The sequence below is a fragment of the Podarcis gaigeae genome, assembly GCF_964106915.1.
Source record: "Podarcis gaigeae genome assembly, chromosome: 10".
In the NCBI taxonomy this organism is placed as follows: domain Eukaryota; kingdom Metazoa; phylum Chordata; class Lepidosauria; order Squamata; family Lacertidae; genus Podarcis; species Podarcis gaigeae.
Genome location: NC_139686.1, coordinates 25,756,934 through 25,781,273, shown reverse-complemented (window position 1 = coordinate 25,781,273; position 24,340 = coordinate 25,756,934). Strand labels below are relative to the sequence as shown.

Sequence of the window (24,340 nt, the reverse complement as noted above, 5' to 3'; positions counted from 1 at the left end):
ACATTTTACATATTTATGTTATGAGTCCCTTACGTTTCCCTCTACACAATGTAAGGCCAGCCACCAAAGACCTCTTGGATGGTTGATTGCTATCCCCTAGGAGCAGGGCTTCCTCTGGAATGGCCCTAGAGGCTTTCTGCTCAAGCTTACATCTCCTTTTAAAGACCAGCTAGCACTCTTTTATTTTGACAAGCCACTGGAAGCTAGGCTCCTGCACTGTTGGTCAGATAGAATAGAAGACAGGTCCTCTGCACCATAAACAGTTGTGTAAATGAGGGGATTTCAGCAGATGTACTTTCTGCTGCAGGAAAACAGTCTGGCAGCTCTGAATAACATATATAACCCACCTCTCCTCTATGCAAACTTCCCTCCCCTACTTTGAAGTCCAATTCTTGTTCCCAACAGATCTTTCTACTAGCCTATACATTTACAGCCCCAAAGCTTGTCTCTTTCTGAACTTCCAAGGTACCATCCACAGGGAATCTCTGCAGCTTATGATGCGTTCTCTCTTGCTAAAATACAACTTTCACTGCAAGCTCCTGTTGTATAACCTATAAATGCTTCCTGCTTTGTATTCTCCCTGATACTCAAATTAGGTTCCATCAGGTTTATTTACAAATACATATATTTACCTTGGGGATGCAGTAAATAATAATACTCTGTGCGCATAAAAGGGTCTTCCTTCTACAAGGAACGTAACATCTGACATTTCCTTATTGTTAAGAAAATGAGGATCTGGAATCACAAAACAAAAATGAGTGGGAAGACATTTTAGTTGGGAGTAAGGTAAAACACAGGTTGTGCTTGATCCTGATAGCTGCCTGAGAGAGGCATGTGCCTTTATTGAGATTCATTCTGATTTGTCTGTGTGGAGTTTGGATAACTTTCTATCAATTGTTATCCCACACTTTGTCATCCATTTTCTTGTCACTTTTTAATTAAACAAAATCAATTCTAATATATATATATATTTACAAGTGAGTTTGTATCAGAGTACTTTAATCCCCTGTAACTGTACAAACCTAAATTTGCTGGTATGCAACTAAATCCCTCAGGCAAAATAGTGACAATCTAGGGAAGATTTTGTTTCCTTTTTAGACCATTATCTTTAAACGTCCACAGCTATGTAAACAGATCTTTAAATCTGGTGCACCTTTCCATCATTAACAAGACTGTGCCCACTTGTGCCCACATTAGCATGGACAATTGCTTTAATTTGTTCTGTTTGACAACACAGTGGTGTCATAATTGACAAAGACCCAAAATAGGACCGCAGTCATAACCATCACCTTCACTGATTGTAATGAGAGTGTTAAATGAAAAGCACTAGGCTTCCTGGTTAAAGATTTTCTTCCTTATATATCCAATGCTCTATCTCAGGGCTTATCCATTCTTCCTCTTGCCCCACCACTTTCCCCTGGGGAAAATTGCTCTTTAGTGTGCAATTGGAGCAAACAGCAACTCGGGTTTTCTCCAGATTGACATTTGCTCCAATTTAGCACTAAAGAGTGAGTTTTCCTTGGGAAAGGAGCGGGGAAAGGCGTAAACAGCTCAGACCCATGCCTAGAAAGTGTGGGTCAAGTGGAAAACTGTGTTTTTGGCATGGGACAAGTGGAAGTGTGGGAGAGCCCTCAGATCCACAACAAGGTAACAACACAAAGCACAATGATCTTACAATATGAATTCCAGTGTAGTGGTAGCATTGCTCTGATCCCAGCATGTTGTGAGTACAGGATTACTCTGTTAAAAATCAGTTTAAGCTAGTAGCTACGACCACAGCATGTATCAGTGAATTCCACAAGTTACGTGTTGTCAATTCTGAACTTACTGCCTAACAATTGTATCAGAGGACATCAGGTTCTAGGGTATAATGACAAGGACATTTTCTTTCTCTCTACCACCTCCACCATTTATAACAATGAAAAAAACCTAGCTATCTGCATTCCAAATATTGCACATTTCAAAACTTGGATTTTGGTGTAAAATTCTAAATTTTGGGTGGCAATGTCTAGATGACAAAATTTCAGTTTTCTGGAAGACATCAATCCTCAAGCTTTGGTGACCTCCGAAGGAAAGGACAGCTGCAGAACAACTGGTGTGCCTTTCTGTCTAGCCAAACCATGTGTATTTCATGTATAAAGGCATGATCATGAATGGATGCAGTCCCTTATGTATGCATGTGGCTGAGTGCAGATGGCCCTTCTGATTTAATGGTCCCTTCTGATTTCTAACTGTATGCGATGTCCATCATGATTAAGCATGTCTATATGATCCTATACTTCTGTTATTTATCTTGGTTTCCCCCAGTGACCAAACCTCAATGAACCAAATGTGTGTTGCACAACAGTGCGGATCAACAGACCGTGCCACACATGTTCTACAACTCACAGCACACTTACCTAAACGAGATGTCTGCTTGCGTTTGATTTCAACAAGCTTAGGAATAGGATAGGGTCCATAGCAATGAGTGAATATGACAGCCAGTTGTTGACTAATCACTTCATTCTAAAACAAACAACAATACAACAAAATAAACACTAAATGCAAATATAACTTGAAGATCAGAAGAGTCACTTTGGGGAGTTAGATGAATGACTAGCATATGCTCATGGATTCCAGAAAATGTGAGCATGCAAACCTTTGCTGATATTCTAACTTTCTCTGTCATCATCTCAAACAACTGCCCTGGGACATTATTAGGTTCCCCCGCTGTTCCTAAAATCAACTAATCCATATAACAGTGGTTATATCTAGAATCTAGAATATCTAGAGTGGCACTCGGTTAAAACATGACAAGGCTGCAGAGAATTGTAGGATTTCTGAATTATCCTACACTTCCTGTAGAGGCTGTAAAGGTCTGTGTACTCTCAGATAAGTGTACTGAAACTGCAGCATGTGAAGCCTACGTATTCAAGGCTACATCCCTGAGGGCATTCACTGAGAAAACCTACCTGGACAAGATCATAAGTTAATGGTATGGTTTATGCTTTAATTCCAGATGTCTCCATTCAAGGGTGATGTGAAAGACCTTTGTCTGAATCTAAGGCCCTAGGCAGCCATTGTCAGTTAGTGTAGACCAAAGGCTTCCAACTTTTTTGGTATGGTAACCCACAAGTCCAAATTTACTTGGTATGGTCGCCCATCAATTTACTGTCACATGAATTTTGGACTTTTCTGTCACCAAAGAGCAGTCCCCAAGCATTAAAATGTAAGACTCAAGCATTTCCGAAGTTTGGTTATAGGTGTCAACACAACCTTATAATATGCCAACAAAACAAAAAGCTGTTAAGAGGTATTTATCATACCAATTAGGGATCACAAGCTATAATTATATTGGATTTACTTATAAAGCTTGCAACCCATCTGCACAGGCTACACGGCCTACTTGCAAGTCATGACTCACAGGTGGGGAGACACTGATATAGGCAATTCTGGGACAAATGGATAGCTTCCTATGTTCATAAGCCAAAAAGGACATGCCACTGCTCTGGGTAGAGAAATCCAACCTGCCCAGAAAGGCATATGACCATGTTTTCTAAATGTGCTACTGCAATGGAATAGGGCAGGGGTCAGCAAACTTTTTCAGCAGGGGGCCGGTCCACTGTCCCTCAGATCTTGTGGGGGGCCGGACTATATTTTGAAGGGGAAAAAAGAATGAATTCCTATGAATTTTAAATAAAAGGACACATTCTACTCATGTAAAAACACGCTGATTCCCAGACTGTCCACAGGCCAGATTTAGAAGGTGATTGGGACGGATCCGGCCCCTGGACCTTAGTTTGCCTACCCATGGTCTAGGTGAGCACCTGAAGACATATTGGTGCCTGATAATCAAACAATTGTTTCTAGCTATGAGAAACAACAAAACAATGGTTTCTAGTGATGAGAAACGATAAAATAAAACTGAAGTGTATTGCCATGGGCTCCTGAGAAGCCCAGAAAATCTGCAGGTGTTAAAAAGAAAGGCCAAATTGTAGTCTTTTGTGGAGGAAGTATATGTAACTTGACATCAATGGGAACTGATCACACAGAGCCAAGGGCAGACTTTTAGTCATACTTTCTCCTGATATAATGCCACCAGAAATCCAGTATCTTCTACATTTCCCTTCAGAGGAATCTTGAAGCAAGCAAGACTTACAGGTAGAAAAGGTCACCTAACACACAATAATCCTGCACAGGGATTATTAGGAATAGGCAGAAAGATATTCAGTTTCACTTACAGAGCAAACACTAAATTAGACTCCATGTGCTAGGAACATTTTGAAATCAAATGGTGATCTTGAAATTAAAAGCTAAGAGAACACTCTGTAAAGAAATTTACTGATATGAACTAAGACTGGATAGAAAAAGTTGGATACAAAGGAACTGACTGCTCCTGGGAAAGATGAGAAAATGGTTAGCATTCTGTCCCCTGGAAGTGTGTAATGAAAGAGGATACTGTAAAATGACCATAATGTATGTTTAGGAAATCAGGGAAGAAAACCACAAAAATGCTAGATGAATTGCATGCTTTTAAATGTATTTATTAGTTGCCTCATATAATAATTGCTCCAAGCAATATACAAACCATTAAATGGGTGATTTGTACAAACCATCAAATTTGAAAGAAAACAAAAATGTGCATGCCATTGTGAATGTATTTAGATTTGGTGATGGGGCTGAGCCAGTGTACATGAAGGACAGAAACATGTATGACTCTTACAGGGGCCAGAAAATCACATAGTAGAGTGATTCCAGGTCAGAGAGTCTGCTGCTGAAATACTCGCCCACATAAAAGATCCTCACTTGTGGAAAATGAATCTTTAAGAGAGAAAGGTTCCCACCCAGCCCTCTACTTTACATACTATCCATGTAGTATTTTTACCATGTAGTAAAAATAAATAAATCTGGAGTGTCCTCCAGATGTTATTGAACTCCAACTCCCATCTGCCCCAGCCAACATGACAAATGGTGATGCATGATGGGAGTTGGAGTCCAGCAACACCATCATGTCGGCTATCCCTGGCTGAAAGAAACAGACTGCCACAAGATAATGTAAGTTAGGAAGCTTGTGATCGCTTTGCTCTCCTTTCTGCCAAGCTTGTTGGTAGACCTGCTCCAAGGTAAGTAATCAAGGCTTGGGCACCAACCAAAGCAAAAGGTTACCTAATTGGAGTGGAGGGAGAGTCTCTGAGGAGCACTAAATTCTAATTTATTTCACCTTATGTATTTTAATTGCAATCCTTTAGTGCCACAGTAAAAAATAAAAATCCAACACTTTGTAACAGAAGATAAGTTAGAATTGGTGCCTGCCTTCTCATTCCCACGTTGGTTCTTTTCTGCCTTTTCTGCCAAGAGGAAGAGGCAGTCAAATGTTTTAAATACATTACAGAAAGGAAAGAAGGAGACTGTGCATCAGGGACGCCATCTGGGGTGGCAGGGGTGGGTGGGACAAGGCTCCCCCAATTTTCAAGCAAGGGGCTGGGCCCCACCAGGCCTTCCCACGGCCCCAGCGGGCCCCAGTCTGAAATCACGGAGACCTGTGCCAGCCAGTGCAAACTATACCGTACTATATGGACCAAATAATTCAGTTTAAGGCAGATTCCCATCACCTTGTCCCAAGTTTATCCAATGTTCAGTGTGAGAAAATATATGAACTGCCCATGAATTCTTATTGTGCAGCTTGCTTTAAGCCAAATCATACTGTCTGCTTCAATAGGCAGCAGGACTCCAAGGCAAGTTCCTCTCGGCTACAAAGGTCTTTGGCAGCCCTAGTATCTGAGAGTATTTGAAACTAGGATCATTTGCACACAAGCACATGGTCTACCACTGGCTGATGGTCCCTGCTTACTTAAAAATGAATGGCTAAAGTAAGTGTCTAGACTGAAGTCAGAAGTGAAGAGATGTTGAGCAATTGGTAATGCTAACAAACATGGCACAAGGCTAGGAAATGTATTGTCCTAAACATAAGACATTCCATAGTTTGATATTTGAACAGCTATCACACAAAGTATCTATTTAGCTTTTCCAGCTTATTCTTGTAAGATTAAACAATACCAACAAATGTGGGATTATTATTGTATTCCCCCGCCCTTGTGTAAGACTCTTCAGATGACCATCTTTTCCTTATCCAGTAGTAACTCATTCAACACTTGAGCAATATCCTGTTGCTGACGGTGCTTCCAGATAACCTCTTTATTGAGCATTCATTCTGACCTGTTTGCAGGGAGATTAGATGCCACTGGCTATTTAATGAGCATCCGTCCTGATTTGCTTGCAGGAAGATTATATGATGTTGCATATAATGTTGCATCAAGCACCATCACACACTTTCCACTGCATTTTCTTGCCACATTTCTTATCACCAGCAATCCAATATTCTGGGGACATGGGTGTATTATCGAGGATCTCCCAATCATCTATAGCTGTTTAACCTGAATTTGCTGGTATATAATTGAATCCCACCTGAAAACAGTGGCAGTCTGGAAGCATCCTAGGTTTCTACAGATGGCGCTATATCCTTCTCTACCCTGGACATTTTTTAGTTCTAAAAAGGCAGCCTGCCCTGATTCTCTCTTGTTCTCTTTGCGCTGAGTTTTCTTTGGGTAAAAATCATGTACGAGCTCCATGAAAACTGATTAAACATTGCTTTGTAAGATTACTTGTACATTATTAAGAAGCACATACATCATTAATATTAGTCAACATTTGTGAGCTAGGGAACCTCAAGAGGTTGGTAGTAACAGCTAGACGCAATGAATAGCTTGACAAAATAGATTTTTAAAAATGTTAGTTAGAGTCGAGCTAAGGGTCTTCCACAACAGAGCACGATTAATCAGAGGTGATGCATAAATTGTTGCTGGGAGCAATGACATGACTCTCTTTTGAAAGGATTTTTAAAACATGTGTAGCAAAAGCTCAGATTTAAGAACATAGTCTGAGGTCTATGAGTATCAGACCAGAAGAGGGCATACAAGTCCTAGAATCAGTACATTCTTATTCCAACACAGGAAGTCTCAGCAAGCATTTCCTTGTTATGAAAAACAGCAGGGGTCTTCGTGAAACCACTGTTGGAATATCCCTTTGGGAGATATTATGACTAAGGATTTAAGTGCAGGGTAATCCAAGGTTAGTTTCCAGATAAATCCATGCTGCTGCACTATATTTTCTGTGACAGTAGTTAATTGCATGTTATATTAGCATGCCACATTGGTGTACCTGATGTTCACTTCTCATATGGAGAATGCAAGACGCACATTTATGGAGACTTCGGGTCCAGGTTATTCTGAACTGTTTTAACACAGAGGTACTGAAAGTGATGACAGGTAATGCCACAACAGTCACCAGCATTTAGAATAAATCTACCTCAGGGGAGAATTCACACCTTAAGCAGAGGGAAGGGATTCATTCCATCCTTCCCTGTTCACTGAAAGTTTATAAATTTGTCTTTTTTATTTGATTTGGTAAATAGAGATGCAAAAGCTACGAAAAAATGCTACACATCCCCCTCCTCCTGGCACAATTTATTTCCTTCCACATGCACAGAACTTAATGAAGCCTTTCCTTATCTTCTATTCTACAGCAGTGCCTCTGCTGTCGAATGTAATCCATTCTGGAAGACTGTTCGACTTCCAAAACGTTTGACAACCGAGGCACAATGGGCGGTCGGAAAATTCCATCGAGAGATTGGAGAAATGCACCTCAGAAGCCATTCGACTTCCGAGGCACGTTCGAAAACAGAAATATTCACTTCTGGGTTTTAGGCATTCAGGTTCCGAATTGTTCAGCTTCCAAGATGCTTGAAAGCCAAGATTCCACTGTATTGTGTTACCTAGTTTATATATATAAGGAACACGGGTGGCGCTGTGGTCTAAACCATGGAGCCTCTTGGGCTTGCCAATCAGAAGGTCGGAGGTTCGAATCCCCGCACCGGGGTGAGCTCCCGTTGCTCAGATCCAGCTCCTGCCAACCTAGCAGTTTGAAAGCACATAAAAAAGTGCAAGTAGATAAATGGGTACCACTCTGGTGGGAAGGTAAATGGCGTTTCCATGCGCTGCTCTAGTTTCGATGTTCTGTTGTGCAAGAAACGGCTTAGTCATGCTGGCCACATGACCCAGAAAAACAGTCTGCGGACAAACACCAGCTCCCTCAGCCTATAGAGCGAGATGAGTGCCGCAATCCCAGAGTCATCTGTGACTGCCCTTAACTGTCAGGGGTCCTTTCCCCCCCTTTTTTTTAGTTTATATATAGTGAAACAAAGTTTATCTCCAATTTCCCTACGTGTGTGTATATGTGTGTGTGTTTCATATCTCTAACAATACTAATACATACCCTTGTCAAATTACTGCATTTTTTTTAAACTGTTTAGTATTTGTTTAAAGGAAATATTCAAAATGTGTGAACATACGCCTGTATCAAACTCTTTGGCATGAAATTCAAAATGGGCCTGGAAAAAGATTCCTAGTAAACATGTAAGGAGTGTTTTTAAAAACCAAATAGGTCATATCAACTCATCTCAAAAACCTTAAAGGGAGGAAAACAAATATGGGAAAAGTAATTCATTTGATCTGAAAACACTCTCTCTCTCTCTCTCTCTCTCTCTCTCTCTCTCTCTCTCTCTCTCTCTCACACACACACACACACACACACACACACACAGACACAATTCCCTTCTTGGACCATTCTAAGTAGTCAGCTAGATTAAACTAACATCTCAGCTCCTTTGGATATCAGCCTCCCTTGCCTGTATTTTATTGCCTGACCTGCATGACTCTCACTTTTACCGCAAGGACTTGGCTTCTGTCGGCTCTTGAGCTCACCATGAGTGTGAACATTAAGCTATCCTTGCAGTGGATGGAGAGCACTGGCTCTCTCTTTTTAAAGCGACAGTGTTGCTTTTATGCATTTGCGAAATTGACTGTATGTCTAAGGGCAGCTCCACACCATAGGAGAGCTACAATCATTAACCCCCTTAAAACACTATAGTTCCCAGCATCCTTTAGGGGAAGCCATGAGCTTTAGATGTGAATTGCATGTGCTTGAAATGTACGGTGTAGATCTGTCCTTAGTGGCTCAGACCCGAATCTATGGCTTAGCATTATGAGAAAGACAGCTGTGTTCGCATGTTCTTCCCTCCCGACTCCTTCCTCTTCTTGTGCCCTTCACTGAATTAGGGACACAGAAAGCTGCCTTCCATTGAGCCAGAATATGGGTCCATCCAGCCCAGTATTGCTGACACTGGCTAACAGTTGCTCCCAGTCCTACATGGATCTGCATACTATCTTAGCAGGGCGACTTCAGCTGAAAACTTTTTTTATTTCAACAAGCTTTTAACATTTGATCATTTGCTAATGTAAAGACTGTTCTGCACTCAAATTGTGATGGTTTTAGTGATGCAATGTTCTTATTATAGTTTAATATTTTTATCTGGGCATTTTGTTTTCTAAGCCACTTTTGAGTGTTTTACGTACAGAAGAGCAGTGAAGAAATAAATAATAACAGTAATAGATCCCAATTGTGGTGTAATAATGCCAGTTTCACCCACCTTGCTTGCCTTCAAGATCTCAAACATCAAAGGCAACCCTTGCGTGACAAGTTCTTCAGTGTATTCTTCCTCTTGAATAGATTTAAATTCTTTCAGCAAGCATTGTATGAGTGGTCTTCTGTGTTGCTGAAAGGCAGTTCGCAAGGACTCTAACCAAGTATGCAGAGTCCATGGGACACCTGTATAAAAATTTAAAGTTATCTTAAAGATTTGCACATATCTTAAATACCCAGGTTTAGATTAACAACATGGAGATCTTATGCTGGACCACATTTTGAATTCCATCCCACCTATTCTGTTTCCTCTGCTGGGATCACCATTAGCAGTAGGCCTCACTGGGCACCTGTCAAAGCCTACACCTCATTTGGGGGCCCACTGTCAAGCCTTAGAACCTCCTGGGCCTGTCGCTCCTCTTTTTTACTGTTGCTACTGTTTTCAATTGGCCTTTCCAAGCAAGCAGAAAAATGAGAAAAAAGAACATGCAGAAAGAGCCACCTCTCCCTTGGGGAGAGGATGTTGAGCGGAAGAGGCAAGTGAACAGGCAGCGACAACAGTGATGGTGAGGAGGAAGTGTACAAACTCAGCGGGAGGTGGGCACACTGACAGCATCTTGCACGCACATGCAAAAAACCCCCACCTGGAACTGACACTCGTCAACATTCCCCAATGAGCTATAAACCCCCATATGTCTCAGCTGCTTTCAGATTGGTGACTCCTAGTACTAATAAATCATTGCTTTTCTGCTGTAAGTAAGCTGCAAGCAGAACTGCAACTGGCTTGCCATGCTATACAGCACTTCCCCCCCACCCCCATAATTTCATCTTGCTAGGCATCAGCTACACCAATGGGTATGGCATAGACACCCATGGGTATGCAAAGTCCAATTTCCTTTGACAGCCACTTGGAAAACAATTACAAGTGATCATTAAACACAATAAATCAATTAGTTTTTTGGTGGTAAGTACTTATTCGTTTAAATGAGGTTTCCCCTTACAACCCATGAAATGACCAAAGAAACCAACAACCCCATGGTATTTCATGTTTCTTTTAGATCTGATGTATAGATTTGAAGGGGTTATTGGGGGGGGGGGACACACACTGCTAAAGTGGGAGTGATCGAGTGGATTCCCCTGCCCACTTTATTTGTTAAAAATTAGCAGCATAGCATCATGACACTTTCATTGTAGTAGAATTTTGCTAATATTTTACTTTTAAAAATATAGCTGACAAAGTGTTTTTAGTTTTAACCAAGAAATAACAGCATGACAGATATGCTGCCATAGCAGTCTAGTAGGGATGGGTGATTTTTTGGTACACATTATTGGGTTGGAGAACTGCATCACAACATTTGGAGAAGGGCAAGTTTTGATGGATGACTGTGCTTCAGGTTTGAATATTGTTTTGGAAAGGGGGAATTCAGTAGGTTCGCATTAACATTTGAACTGTACTAAATTTATCCCTATCCTTATTCTGGATGTAAGCATTTAGCATAGTAAGAAACCTACTAAGTATTTCTTTCCTTACATAGAGGTTGCCTTGAACCTGTCCTCTCTCCTGGATAGTTTTGCTATTTACTTTATAACAGGGATGGGAATGCTGTGGTCCTCCAGATGTTGTTGCATAGAGGGTTGCTGTCCAACATCTGGAGGGCCACAGGTTCTGTACCTCTGCCTTATGCTAACATACTTAAAGATTTAAGTCAACTAACATACTTAAATTAAAGGAATTAAAATTTATTTGCATTAGAGGTTTCACACTGGCCTCTCTTTTAAATATTTTAATGCCTCAAATCCACAACATAAATAATAATTATTTTTGATAAATAAGCAGCTATTGATGTTGTAGAATAACATACTATTTTCACATTTTTTTTATTTATGTGTTTATTAATTGCAGGTGTGTTAACTCCTCTCTTGAAACAGTGTGCTCTTGAAATGGGAATAAAGTAGCCTTCCTTATTTACACATGTTTTTGTTTTGCTTGGGCCTTTGATACTGCTGCTTTTAACTCTCTTCCTTTTTTTGCACAGGCCTTCAGCTTCTCTTTTCAATGCCAGAACAAGGAGTTCTTAATCTAGTCAATTTCACTCCTAAGGAAGAAAGACCTTCCTAGTCTTTAAAGTGAAAAATTGACTAGGACCAGAAGATAATTGCTTTTGAGTTTCTGGTATGCAAAGGATTCTGGCCTGCAATGTCAAACAGAGCCCTTCTCACCCAAGGATCTATTCATGAGTAAGTACCCCCCAACCAGTCTCTTGTTATAAAAGTGTGCTCACTTAAGAGGAGGGTTGCATGTCATTCTAATCAAATCAATCATCATTTAATCAATTAAAAAGGTGCCTAGGTGTAAAATCAAAGAAGGCATTTTTTTTCTTTCGAATGATGGTTTATTCACATGCAAGTGTATCCAGATTTTTTAGTTCTCAAACAATTAAGTGGATATGATTCCTTCAACAGAGTGACTGCCCTGCTTAAAAGTAATGCCTGTGCTGCTTTGTGTGTGTATGAACTACAAATACCCAAAGTATAGCACAAAAGTCTACTGGGACATGATCACAGAAATAGGAAAATTCACAGAAATTGCAGTTCCTTAGTAAGAGAGATGGCAGGAGGTGGCGGTAGGGGAAGAAGCACAGGTGGGGCACATCCAAAGAGATGCTTCTGATGATGTGACTTAAACAAGTGCTTTAATATGGTCAGACATATCATTTAGCATATTTAAAAGGTAATTTGAAGGGATTTCAAATTCAGATCGAGACAATCCCAATTTACTATCTAATCCACAAAAATGCCAAAGATAGGAAGAACAAAAACCTCTAGCCATGTATTTAAACCCTTTTTAATATTCAAATTCTCTCCTGAATTCCCAGGCACATCTGAAAGTTACCCAATTTCTGCCTTGACAAGAACTCTGGGACAAATAAAAAATGGTCAGCTCAGCTGACAGAGGCCATCAAACCAGATTTCTGACAGTCATTGCTCATGGGAGAGAAAAGAACGGAAGAAACCAAAACTGACCTATGCTCCTGATGTCAATGGTTACATCCACATATCCGTGTTCAGCACTGTGATACATAGCCTCTTTCAGAGCTTTAAGTCTGGCTTTGCTGTTGCGGCTGGCGCACAAAGGAGCTGGCGCACTGTCTGCCAAGTCAGTTCCCTCAGCCAGTATCTCCTCCAGGGACAGGATATCACTCTTCTCCTTCTCCGGCTGAGCAAGCAGCTTACGAAACACGTTCCTGTCAATCACAGGGCAAAAAGAGAGTGGGGGTGGGGGAGGAGAAAGGCCATTGGGTTGGAACTCTTAACAGTTTAAGCCAGAGCCAACTAGCTATCTAGCAAATGCTAAATCTAGTTAGTTCACCTAACTAGATCCTCTAGCAAATCAGCTTTCAAGCAATGCCTTTCTTGGTGCAGTATAACTTATTTGGGCTTGCAGCTGCAAGTCCAGCATCCAGGACAGAGACTCTCATCCTCTGCTCATCAACAGGCTTACACCTGTGTGATGCCATTCATCTTCAATGGAGACACTCCCAATTGATGAACTGTTAGAAACAATCAATCAAAACCAGGGTGCATCTTCTCCCTTACCTCCCACCTACCTTATATGCTTAGATCTTGCTAGCTGCGCATGTTCAGTCCTGTGGGGGATAGAATAAGCAATGTTTCCAGAGCAGATGGGCTAATGAGTGTGTGTATGTATTTATAGAGGGAGGAAAGATATTTCCCCTGTTAGTCAAGAGGACGGGTGTGTGTTATGCCATGCAATGAAATAAAGGGGGATACATATTCAATATTTCCAGTCGATAGCACAATCCACAGCTCTCAGGGTGAAGACAGATGTGGTATTTAAAGAGATGCTCACTGATGGACCTGGCTGCCTGGCTGGGTGTACGATTTGCCCAATAGATAGAAATTCCATCAAAATGAATCCTGGGGCCACCACCGAAAGCTTCAAGGAAGCTACATCTCTTTTCATTTAAAGAACCAATTGTACATTTATTTGTTTATACATTCATCCACCTTTTTTAAAAATGAAAAAACTAAAATAAACAGTTGCAAACTGTTCTGGGTTTGGGAGAGGCTCTTTGGCGACATTGCACACACTAGCTTATCAGATTTGATTACAAGCATGCAGAATCTGTTTATTCAGAGCTCAACCCTCAACAGGGGAAAGGTATGCTTGCACTGCTAGCTTACAAACAAGCCCACTGCTATCCAGATGTCACATCTGTATTCATCCTTAGCCAATATGAGGCTGCAGCAAATTCTTACTCCACGTTACAGTTAGAGATGTTGATATTTTCCTGCGCATCTTTATAGAATTTAGGGCAGAACTGGGTATCTGGCAGATAATTCAGATTCCTGAGAATCTCAAGTGTACTCTGTGCTCAGTTACAACTGTTGCCATTTGTAGACCCTGAAGGTGACAATGCATTAAGTCACAGGTAGGGAGTCTGTGGCCTTTCTGATGCTGTTAGATTCCAGCTCCTATCACGACCAATGGCCATGTTGGCTTGGGCTGATGGGAGCTGGCGCTCCAACAATATCTGGGGGATCACAGGTTCTCCATCCCTGTACATACAGTAGCAATCCTGTGATCCCCCGGGTAAATTGAGAGTTTGTGTGTTCAAAGCAAAGCACAAAGCAGAAGGCAATTATGAATACATGAGTAGTGATCTGCTGGTTTTATTTATGCTTTTGACTTCTTTTAACTTTTTATGATTTTACTGTCTGGTTTTATGTCTTTATGTTGTTGTAAACCGTGGTGATATATATATTTGATACAATGGTATATTTAAAAAAATTCTAAATAAGTAAATGCAGGCTTTGACAGCTAAGCTCCCTTTATAGAAGGGTATCAGTTCAGCCCCTGAATTAATAAAACTCAGGAAGGAAATGAAGGAGTGGGAGTAGAACTTTGCTGGAAGGGCTCAGAGAACAGTAAAGCAAGATTGGTGGCAAAGGTAACTCTTCAGGGTTTTGTACTGTGGATTGGGAGAAACTGCCTTTCTGTTGTCCCCCTTTTCCACCTTAACTCCTTGCAGTCCTTGCCTTCTTGCACAGACATACAGACCCTTCCCTTCTAAGAGCAACACCAAGGTAGGACATAGCTGTGAAAGTGGGTCATCGCTGATCTAACACCATAGAGAGCTTGTTTGCCACCTCATGACACCTCAGAGGTCATTATTTTCAGTGGAACTATTTAAACATTCAGAGTTATCAGCCTTTCAGTGATACATGTGCATTTATGAACCAGGCCTCAATCTTTCTATTTCACACTTTGGTAGATATGTGTATCTGGCATGCTTATTCCACCTCTCTTTCCCACCTTAAAATCACTTTCATTTCTTGTGTCCTTTCTTCTGTCCTTGACCCCTCTTGCCCAGCCTCTAAATCATCCCCTTTAGGGCTGACCTCCTGTGGTTCTTTACCCGCCTTGCCTTGCCATGGCTGCTTTCTCCAGACTTGGCAGATCAGTAGTTCTGTGCCTGCAGTCCTCACTATTCCTTCAGACTGAACAGCTCTTGGATTGCTTCCTGCGCTCAGCTTTGATTCTCACAGACCTCTCCCAAAACTTCCCACTATTTACCAAGCTCCTCATCTGTGCACAGGGACCATAGTTGAGATCTTTCAATTCTGCAATGGACAGGACTATATAACCACCTCGCAGTGAACCCCCTTCTGAAGTCCATTTTTCATAAACATGTAATCCTGAAAGGCACACTGAGATCTGCTGCCTAGAGAAACTAAGGAGGAAATCTAGTTAAGCTGCATCTGTGGATCATGGGACTGCAGCCAGTGCCTTAACTTCTATTTCCCCAACCTCCTTTGGGGAAGGTTCTCAGGCAGGGTGGAAGGAGAAAGAACTTGCCCATGTGAAGAACTTGCCCTTACACATATGGTTCTTAATTGTAAACTATATGCTGATCTCCGTCAGTAATTTCTAGATCAACTCTGTATCCCCAAATGGAAACTAGAGTTGGAGGTCATACATTTTCTATTACTGGGGAATGATCAGGAGCTCACCAAGTTAGTGGCTAAATATCTCTATTTGGTTTTTTGTTGTCGAAATATACTGCAGACGTCTGATCTCCCTGGAGACCTAGAGATGTGACGATAGACTGCTATGCCTCCTTTCTTTTAGCAAATGTTTTGTGCAACTGGGGAAGTGGTAATTCTGTATTGATTGTTTTGGATGTTTGTACGTGATGCCAATAAAAGGTTTGATGATGATGAACTTCTATTTCCAGGAGATTTCAAAAAAACAACAACAGGCAGACTGCCTTTCACAGACATTTTACTAAGAACAAAAGGATCCTCCAAGATTAGACCAAAGTTACATTGCTCTTTTTGAACAGTGGGCAGCCAGATGCTTCTGGGAGATTGCAAGCAGGGTGGGAGGGTGTCAAGAGTTGCTCCAGACAGCTACACCATGTGCTGAGCCATCAGAGCTATGGCTTGGAGCATCTCCCTAGATAATATATGTGACTCTGCTCACCTTGGATGACCATTAGTCCTCCTTGTCTAGAATAGCTATAAAGGCTTCCTGTTCAGGCTGGAACTTTGTCTAGGCAATGGTATTCTCTCTCCTCCCCTTTTTGGGACTCCTGGCTTGTTCTCTTTGTACTGATCTCCCAGCACTGACTTGTTAGGATATTTCCGTTCCACCTTAAAAGGGAGCAGGCTATGTGAGTCAGTATTTCCTGTTCACAGGATGTTTATGTTTGCTATTGCTTTCGTTTTCTCTCTCGGTGCCTGAACACGCTAGCAGGCGAACATGTTTTTCTTTGTTCTGACCAACGCTGAATAAACTTTCTAAATAATGCTCTCCTGAGTGCAACTTTCGCTGTGTGAATTCTGCTGATAGAGCATGCATCAGTTCCAGATGAGTGGAAGGCTATTTTCTGGAGCTCATGTCGCTAATTGCTGATACTGTATCTACGGGAGGTCGATGGACGTCCGGAGTCGGCATGGAGGCAGTGATGGCCTATGTCTCCCTCGCAGTATCCCAACAGTCTCCTCTCTCGACAGCCACCTATAGCTCAGCAATGACAGAAGGCCCTTCCCCCATTGTCTGTTTCTAGCAATGCTTTTCGCACTCAGAAATACTGCCCCAGAAATACAGCTAGGTTCCATTTAGCTGTTGTGGCTAATATCTATTCACATATCTGGTAGCATGCTTACGTATGTAAAAACATATGTACAACGCAAAAGCACAGTTTGCAATTTTTGCATCATGACACAAAGAGAACATTTAAAACTTTTAAATTAGCATTTCCAACTCTACCTGTGTCCATGTGCAGCAGCCTGGCTAAAGGAGTTCATATCACCTTGAGGAGTCATGGAAATGCCATTCCTGTACATGGTTCCAATCATGGGGTCAGCACCTCGCTCCAAAAGCAAACTAACGAGTTCAAAATTTCCTGTAAATCAATAAAAGTGAGTGTTTTTCACTCCCTTTAGCCACATTTTTTTTAAGCTAAGTAATGTTCATGATCAGAAAAATCCTTACCTGCAGCTGCTGCCAGTTGCAAGGGAGTTTCTGAATAGTTTTCATCACCATGTTCCAAAGAACCTTCTACTTTGGCTCCTGCATCCAGCAACAGCTACAAAAGGAAATTCACCATTTAAAGCTGATGATTTAAATGTGACAGTAAGAATTTGGGAGGCTCCACTGATGCAGAAGGAGGTTTAACTGGCTTAAAGGCCACCCAATTCAGGGCCAAGTTACACAACAACTGGTTGCCAATTGACCACCCAGGGATGTTTTTGTCCACCCCACTTCTGTTGCTGGTTATTCAGACAGTATTTCATTCATCTTCAATAAAGGGAGGAATGCGGACAAGTAGGAAAGAAGAAGGCATTGGATGGAATGAGATGTCATGTTCCATGCATTTAAGCTCACCTAACCCAACTGTCTAGTGTTTCATCTCTGGGTGCCAGTAAGCTCCTTTCCTTGTTTTCTCTTGACTCCCTATAAAAATTATATTGCACCACCATTGGAAAAATCCTGGTGGTGGAAAAGTGAAGCTAGGCCTCTGAATTCCACAGCCACTAAACTGCCCTGGCAGCCATCTTTCCTAACAACAGCCACGTGCTCTTTGTTCTCCCTCAAAATCTTCCAAAACAATGGGTGGGGAACCTGTGATCATCCACAAGCTGTGGAACTCCTCACTCCCATCGGTCCCAGCCATCATGGTCAATGATCATGCATGATGGAAGTTTGGCTCTAACAGCACTCGGAGGACAAAGGTTCTCCACCCTTGTTTCAAAAGTTTATTTGGCCTGCCAGCTTTCTCTGGGGGGCTGTCCTGTGATACATCACCAGCTGGCTTGCTATTTGGTTTCAGCCAGACGCCTAAGGTAAAGGTACCCCTACCCGTACGGGCTGGTCGTGTCCGACTCTGGGGTTGCGCGCCCATCTTGCTTAAGAGCCCGGGGGCCAGCGCTGTCTGAAGACACTTCCGGGTCACGTGGCCAGTGTGACAAGCTGCATCTGGTGAGCCAGCGCAGCACACGGAAACACTGTTTACCTTCCCGCTAGTAAGCGGTCCCTATTTATCTACTTGCACCCGGGGGTGCTTTCAAACTGCTAGGTTGGCAAGCGCTGGGACCGAGCAACGGGAGCGCACCCCACCGCGGGGATTTGAACCACCGACCTGACGATCGGCAAGTCCTAGGCGCTGAGGTTTTACCCACAGCGCCACCCGCGTCCCTACTTGCTCTCAAATATCCTCCTGCCTGCTACGTTCTCACAGGATATCTAAGGCCAGCGTTGCAATTGCCCTGCTTGAGGGGTCTTGAAAGTTCCACTTTTTTCTATATAACTTTTCATTTGATTTTCATGCAATAAACCAGGTTTATATGTTACAGGCATTAAAAAAGGTGTGGGTTTGGGGAAATGTTCTACAGACAGCATATGTAGGTTAAGAGTGGTATATGCTTTAGGCATGGGGTTGTTTGTATTAGAATGACAAACTCTAACAGAGCTGGAAATTAAAGGGTTTTGAGAAGTGCAACATGTTTCATGTTGCCCAAGTCTGCAGAGAAGCAGCCCCCTGAGCACACCTGGGTAGCTCATCTCATTAAATCAGTCTTACCAACCTGGTGCTCTCCAGATGTTCTGGACTACAACTCTATCAGCCTCCGTCAGCATCTGCTGGCTTCATCTGCGAGAGTGGTAGTACAAAACATATGGAGGGGGCCAGATTGGCAAAGTCTGCATTAAACCATAGCTTCCACTCAGCAACAGGAGAAATAGGAGAACAGCAAAGCTGTGGTTTAATGTAGTATGTGAACGGGACCTGTTTTTAAATGAGCCTTAAATACCTGGATGTTTCAGACTGCTTTTAATTTATTAATGACATTTAACCTATACTTTATGAGTTGTAGTTAATCCGTTACTGACACAATATTTTTTGGCTTGTGTAGCACCCAAGTGGAATGTTTTATGCAGATGTTTTGGTGAATTACATTTTCTTGCCTTGAAAAAGTTTTTATCTTGAAAGTTGTTAAAAAATATGTTAATAAAATAAAGCAATTCAAAATGGCAGCCTACGCCAGTGATGGAGCAAATTCTTTGGGCACACCCAAATTAAGGCTTGTAAAAAGTTCAGCTCAGATGAAAAGAACCTGCACACCTTATTTTTTTCAATCATTAAGTTCATTGCAGAAATACCTGGCCATTTAAACAAGTGTAGACCATTCATAATTCCCTGCACAGCGCACCTAATTGTCATGTACATGCCTGAAGGCTATGTGAACTAGCAATCAATGGGACATGACTAATTTGTGCACTTAAAACCCCCAACAATTTCACTGAAATAGATGTTATAAGGGAAGCATCTCATAACATCATTCTGAAGCTCATCAGATTGAGGGGAACACCTTCTACCCTCACTTTAATGGGTTTCTCGGAGTTTCGTGAAGATGCAGTAAAAAAGAGCTAAGGGTTTGGGGAAACCTTTCACCTAAAGGTCAGCCTTAGTTTATTTAAGATCAGTGTAGTCATGTGAACTTCTATTGACTTTTGACCATTGGTCTATCAAGCCCAGTACTGTGCAAAATGGCAGCAATTCTCCAGAAAGCCAGTGTGGTGTATTGGTTAGAGTATCAGACTAGGACCTTAGGAGACCAAAGTTCAAATCCCTACTTAGCCATGAAGCTCACTGTGTGACCTTGGGCCAGTCACTAGTGATGAGCCTAAGCTACCATCCCAGCGTTGTTGTGAAAGGGAAAGAGCCACGTACGGCACCTTGATATTCCTGGAGGGAAGTTGGGGTATTAAAGCAATAATGAATAAACAAAAATAAACAAAATGTTGTTTATAAGACAGTTATTTCTCCCAGATCACCCTTCCAAGATCCATTTCACTGAAGGTTCCAGGGACTAAACCAGGAACCTTCTAAATGCAAATAATTATTTTTGTCTGTCTGTCAGAGTAACTAAGATATTTGTATATATAAAAAACATCAGCAAATTAAACTCTTCAGAAGTATTACATAGCCACTTTTTCAAGGAAAATTAAATAAATCCCGACTGGTATATCTAGTGAGAAAGAATTGGAAATGCATATTGTTACTATGGGGGAGGGGAGAGAGACAGAACAGGTCGGATGTGTGCCCTCTACGCCTCATTCTGGGTATCTCCTCGTTCTCTATTCAACAAAAGTAGCAGCATAACAATTTAGTAGGGCTCTAGATTAAGGTGTGCAATTTTTACATTGCAGCCCAGCCACACTAGCAAGCACCTGAGAGATCAATCTGGTGTATGTAATTTGCTTAGATAAAAGTGATGTGGTGTGGTTGAAAAATGCCACACTTCTCTAGAAACAATGAAAATGATTTAAATGACTGACTCAAGGAAACTGTGAAAGTGGCGACAGATAGCACTGGAAGAATGTATTGGGCTGACGGTATTGGTCATGGACCCATAGGAGGACATCCCTATCAGTTGCACAAACAGACAGGGCATTAGATGATATGCTGCAGATACATCCGTTCACCACAAAATAATGCCATGGGGAAAATCATATTAGAGACAGTCAACATAAAAACAGCCTTCCTGGATCACAGTTAGATGAGATAAACCCATCAGATGCCCCTGCAAAGCTCATAAGCTGGGCGTGATAGAAGTAGTCACTATGCTTGTGGCCAGCAATTGGTCCATCAGAGGTATAGCATTCCTTAATGCGGAGGTTCCAGTTTCAGCTGTCAAGGCTTTATAACCACTGATATATCCATCCTCCATCCAAGCTTGTGATAATAACCAGCATCTCATGGCCATGCATTCCACTGTTAATTATGCAGTGCACAAATGAATGCTTCTTTTTGTTTGTTGACTTATCAGAATTCATTGGATGGGTGTTCTGAGAGAGGAATAGCAGGTGCTGGCTGAGGCTGATGGGAGTTGCAGTCCAAGTCGGCACCAGGTTGGCAATGAGTGCTCTACATTTTCTTTATTTAGCATTATTCTTATCTATGAGTTGAATTAGTCTTTTTAGCTTTGGAACATAACAAAGGACTGCAGGGACGGGGGAGAAGAAACCAGATTAACATTATGTTCACTAACATTAGAAAAAAAGGAACAGAGTTTTTACTTTCACTAAAATTAAAAAAAGAAAGAGAAAAACACAAATACAGAGGAACACAAAACACATGGCCAAGAACGAGTCAGCAGGACATAACTGGTACAGCTTCATTTTAAAAGTTCCCTGTTTATGCTTCATATTGGCTTACAGTGCAATCCTACAGATGTTTACTTGGACGTACGTCCCATTGTGTCCACTAGGGATTACTCCCTAGTAAACATGCTTAGGATTGCAGTCCTACTGATAACTATATATAATAATGCTATTATATATATATATATATAATCTATCTCTACCTATATCTATACAGCAAACAAAGAAGAAGCAGGAGGAACCAATATGAGGATGGCTGCCAATTATGGGGATGAATGCCAATTAAAACCTAACAAATGGGAAAGAAAATATGAGATGGAGCAGAGGGAAATACAGCAATACCTGAACTACAGGAATATGTCCATGCAACACAGCAAATGTCAGAGCGGTCCAATGGCGGGTCTCGGGGTGGACGGATGGATATTTATGAGGAGTACTGATAACCTATAAACAGATAAAGGAGTTTTCTTTCATAAATGGCTCTTGAGGGGAGGGAAAAAGGCTATATCTAAACAAAACAAGCTCGTCAGAATGCCAGGCACACTTTGGTACAGAGGAAAAAGCAAGCAAGCATGCAAAAGGCACTCTAGACCATTATTGTCTCTGGGTTGCATCCAGTAGTGCCGGTGCCTTTGCGGAAAAGTACTTCTTCTCACACGTTTTGCTACCCACTTGAACCCTACAGTTCATCCCCTGCTAAAAGCAGTTCCTAAGGACCTTCTGTAACAGAACAGGATACAGGGTGGAGAGCTGCAAATAGGCAAGGTGGGGTGGTCAGCAAAAAATCAGTTTCTCCAACTTTGGCTAATGGAACCCCTTTCCACCAAGGCAAAGTCACCACTGGATACAACCCTCTGCATTCCCATCCCCCTTTTATCTAATCAAAATGTTAGTTAGCAAATCAACACACTTCCTTAACTTTATTCTGTGCCTTTAACTGAAGCCTATGCCACTTCTATTGTACCTGATTGCTATTAGTCTATTAGCTACGAGCTGTGATTGAGGATCTAATAACTATCATCTAGATCCATGGTTTTTAAATTGCATTCCAAAGAACAATGTGCTTCATTGAAAGCTTTATGGAGATTCTTGAATGAGAAGATCAGGAATGGTGGACACTCGTCCCTGAAAGACAACTTGATTACAGCTCCCCCTATAGTAAGGAGATGAAGGGGAACAGTGAGTACTGTATGTCCTATGGAGTACTTTCAGTACACAAGGCAATGTTGAAACCCAAATACCCCACTATAATTTAGTAAGCAACATAAAATATGCCCCCAAACACTCTCCAGATTCCTAGGATTCCTTTCTGATGCACTTCTTAGAAAGAGATCGCTGTGTTCATCCATAAATCTTTTCTGTCCTGTTTCCAAATTCATATGTGAGATATCTAGTCTCCAACATTTGTATTTAACTATGCATTTTGTATCTTCATGTGCACTACTAAATGTTAGTTTATTCTACAGTATGAATTTTTTAACATTTTAGTACACTTTTTGAATCAAGAACTGTGTTGCAAAATATGGAGAAGTGTGAATGTGAAAATAATTATGTTCCAATTCGAGCATTAATTAAGCCAAGAGGTACAAATGAGGTCAGTTTTCTAAAAAATGTGAAACAAATGAAAGCAAACAGATTCCTGGAGAAAGATGGTGTGAAAAATCACTCATTTAGATTTAATGTTTAAATGCCATTTTCAGCCCTAAAATTACACCATGTTCTTTTTTAATTGACTACAGTGGTTTTTGATTAGGTGCAGACACACACACACACACACACACAAACACACACACAGACTGAATTGACCCCTGCATTATTTTCTGTTCCACTGATGATTTGACAGCAAAGAAATCAATCTATCATTTTAAAGGAACTGTTTTCCCTTTGGAGATGCACTTTCTCTTCACAAGGGAAACAGATATCCCTATGGCAATAGCTATAGCTTCTAAAGTGGCCAAACATAGTAAGAATTCGGGATTCATGAGAGTAGTTGCAGTTGATTGCTCCTGAGCGTGCCACAGCAGTTGCCAACCCAATCATGCTTTTGTTTCATGTATAACAAAGGATGTCCATGAATCTCAATTTCAGCTCTGAGCACTCCCATGCTAGGCCACTTTGCAAGGTTTGAGGGTAAGCAAGGAAATTGAAAGGACAGCAAAATCTCGGCAATGTACTTTCTATCTTTGCAGTTCTCATGCTCAGACTGTATGAAAGCAGATGGGATATATATCCCTTAGCTTCAACAGGAGTACATTTCTTTTTCCTTGGCACAGGGTAAAAATAAAACATAAAAATCAGGGGAAAGGCATGTGCTGAAGTCTGACTACTACATCTCACAATTTGGTTCTGGCCCACAACAGCTTATGCCACAATAATCTTGTTTTTGCTGTGATATGGCTGCCTCTCTGGAAAGTGTGAACAGAAACCTGGGACCAAATGAAGTTTGAAGTTAATTCTGTGAGAACAGTTAGCGTGCACCTATGAAAACCAACAGAATACATTTTTTAAAAAAATGTGCGCATTTTATAAAAATTAAATAGCTGCTGCAGGGAGAGCAGAATTGGGACTGCAGCGTCTAGGGAGAGAGAGGCTCATCAGGAGGTTCCCTCCTGGACTTTGGAGGGATACACGTGTTTTATCAGAACTGCTACAGAGGTTGAAGGGTTAAAACACACACACCCTTCTCAGCACGTTGCAGTTCCAATCCTGCTGCGGCCCCACCGGTGATACTGTATTTTGTTTTTAATCTGAAAGCATGTTCATGTTAAATTGCTTACATGCAATTAATGCTGTTTCTATATGGTAAGCGGATTGCATTCTATTAGTGCATAACTAAAAAGGGTCTGTGATTGCTAATGTGTGACAACTGTTTCACCCACAGCCAAGCATTTTTGTGTGTGTGCAAATCGACTCCAAGGCAAGTTTCAGAAATGATGCTTTTTAAATTGCTTTGTGCATTTCCTGCACCTCTGTTATGAATGGCAAAGCCGACTGTGTTACGAAAATACATTCTATGTGTAAATGGCTCTCTCCTGTCTATTCCACTCTGGCAATATACTCAAGTGAAGCTCTGCAGGCTTGATGACCTCTTAGCATCAGAGGTGAGAACATCCTGAGAACGGAAGTTAACAA

At 41.5% G+C, this 24,340-nt stretch overlaps 1 protein-coding gene across 5 annotated transcripts in view; it reads right to left on the bottom strand.

The window, feature by feature from the left end:
* Window positions 1-24,340, bottom strand: part of ABTB3 (ankyrin repeat and BTB domain containing 3) — a 228,504-nt gene that overhangs the window by 9,207 nt on the left and 194,957 nt on the right. The window contains exons 7-15 of one of the 5 annotated variants that reach the window (XM_083700016.1): window positions 21,551-21,652; window positions 17,039-17,132; window positions 16,814-16,949; window positions 13,125-13,163; window positions 12,541-12,761; window positions 9,524-9,702; window positions 7,198-7,269; window positions 2,400-2,505; window positions 633-735 (exon numbers count right to left, since the gene is read on the bottom strand). In XM_083700016.1, the coding sequence (XP_083556142.1) occupies window positions 633-735; window positions 2,400-2,505; window positions 7,198-7,269; window positions 9,524-9,702; window positions 12,541-12,761; window positions 13,125-13,163; window positions 16,814-16,949; window positions 17,039-17,132; window positions 21,551-21,652 (1,052 nt within the window). The remainder of the gene's footprint in view (window positions 1-632; window positions 736-2,399; window positions 2,506-7,197; window positions 7,270-9,523; window positions 9,703-12,540; window positions 12,762-13,124; window positions 13,164-16,813; window positions 16,950-17,038; window positions 17,133-21,550; window positions 21,653-24,340) is intronic. The other 4 variants (XM_083700018.1, XM_083700017.1, XM_083700019.1 and 1 more) reach the window with 4 other exon arrangements.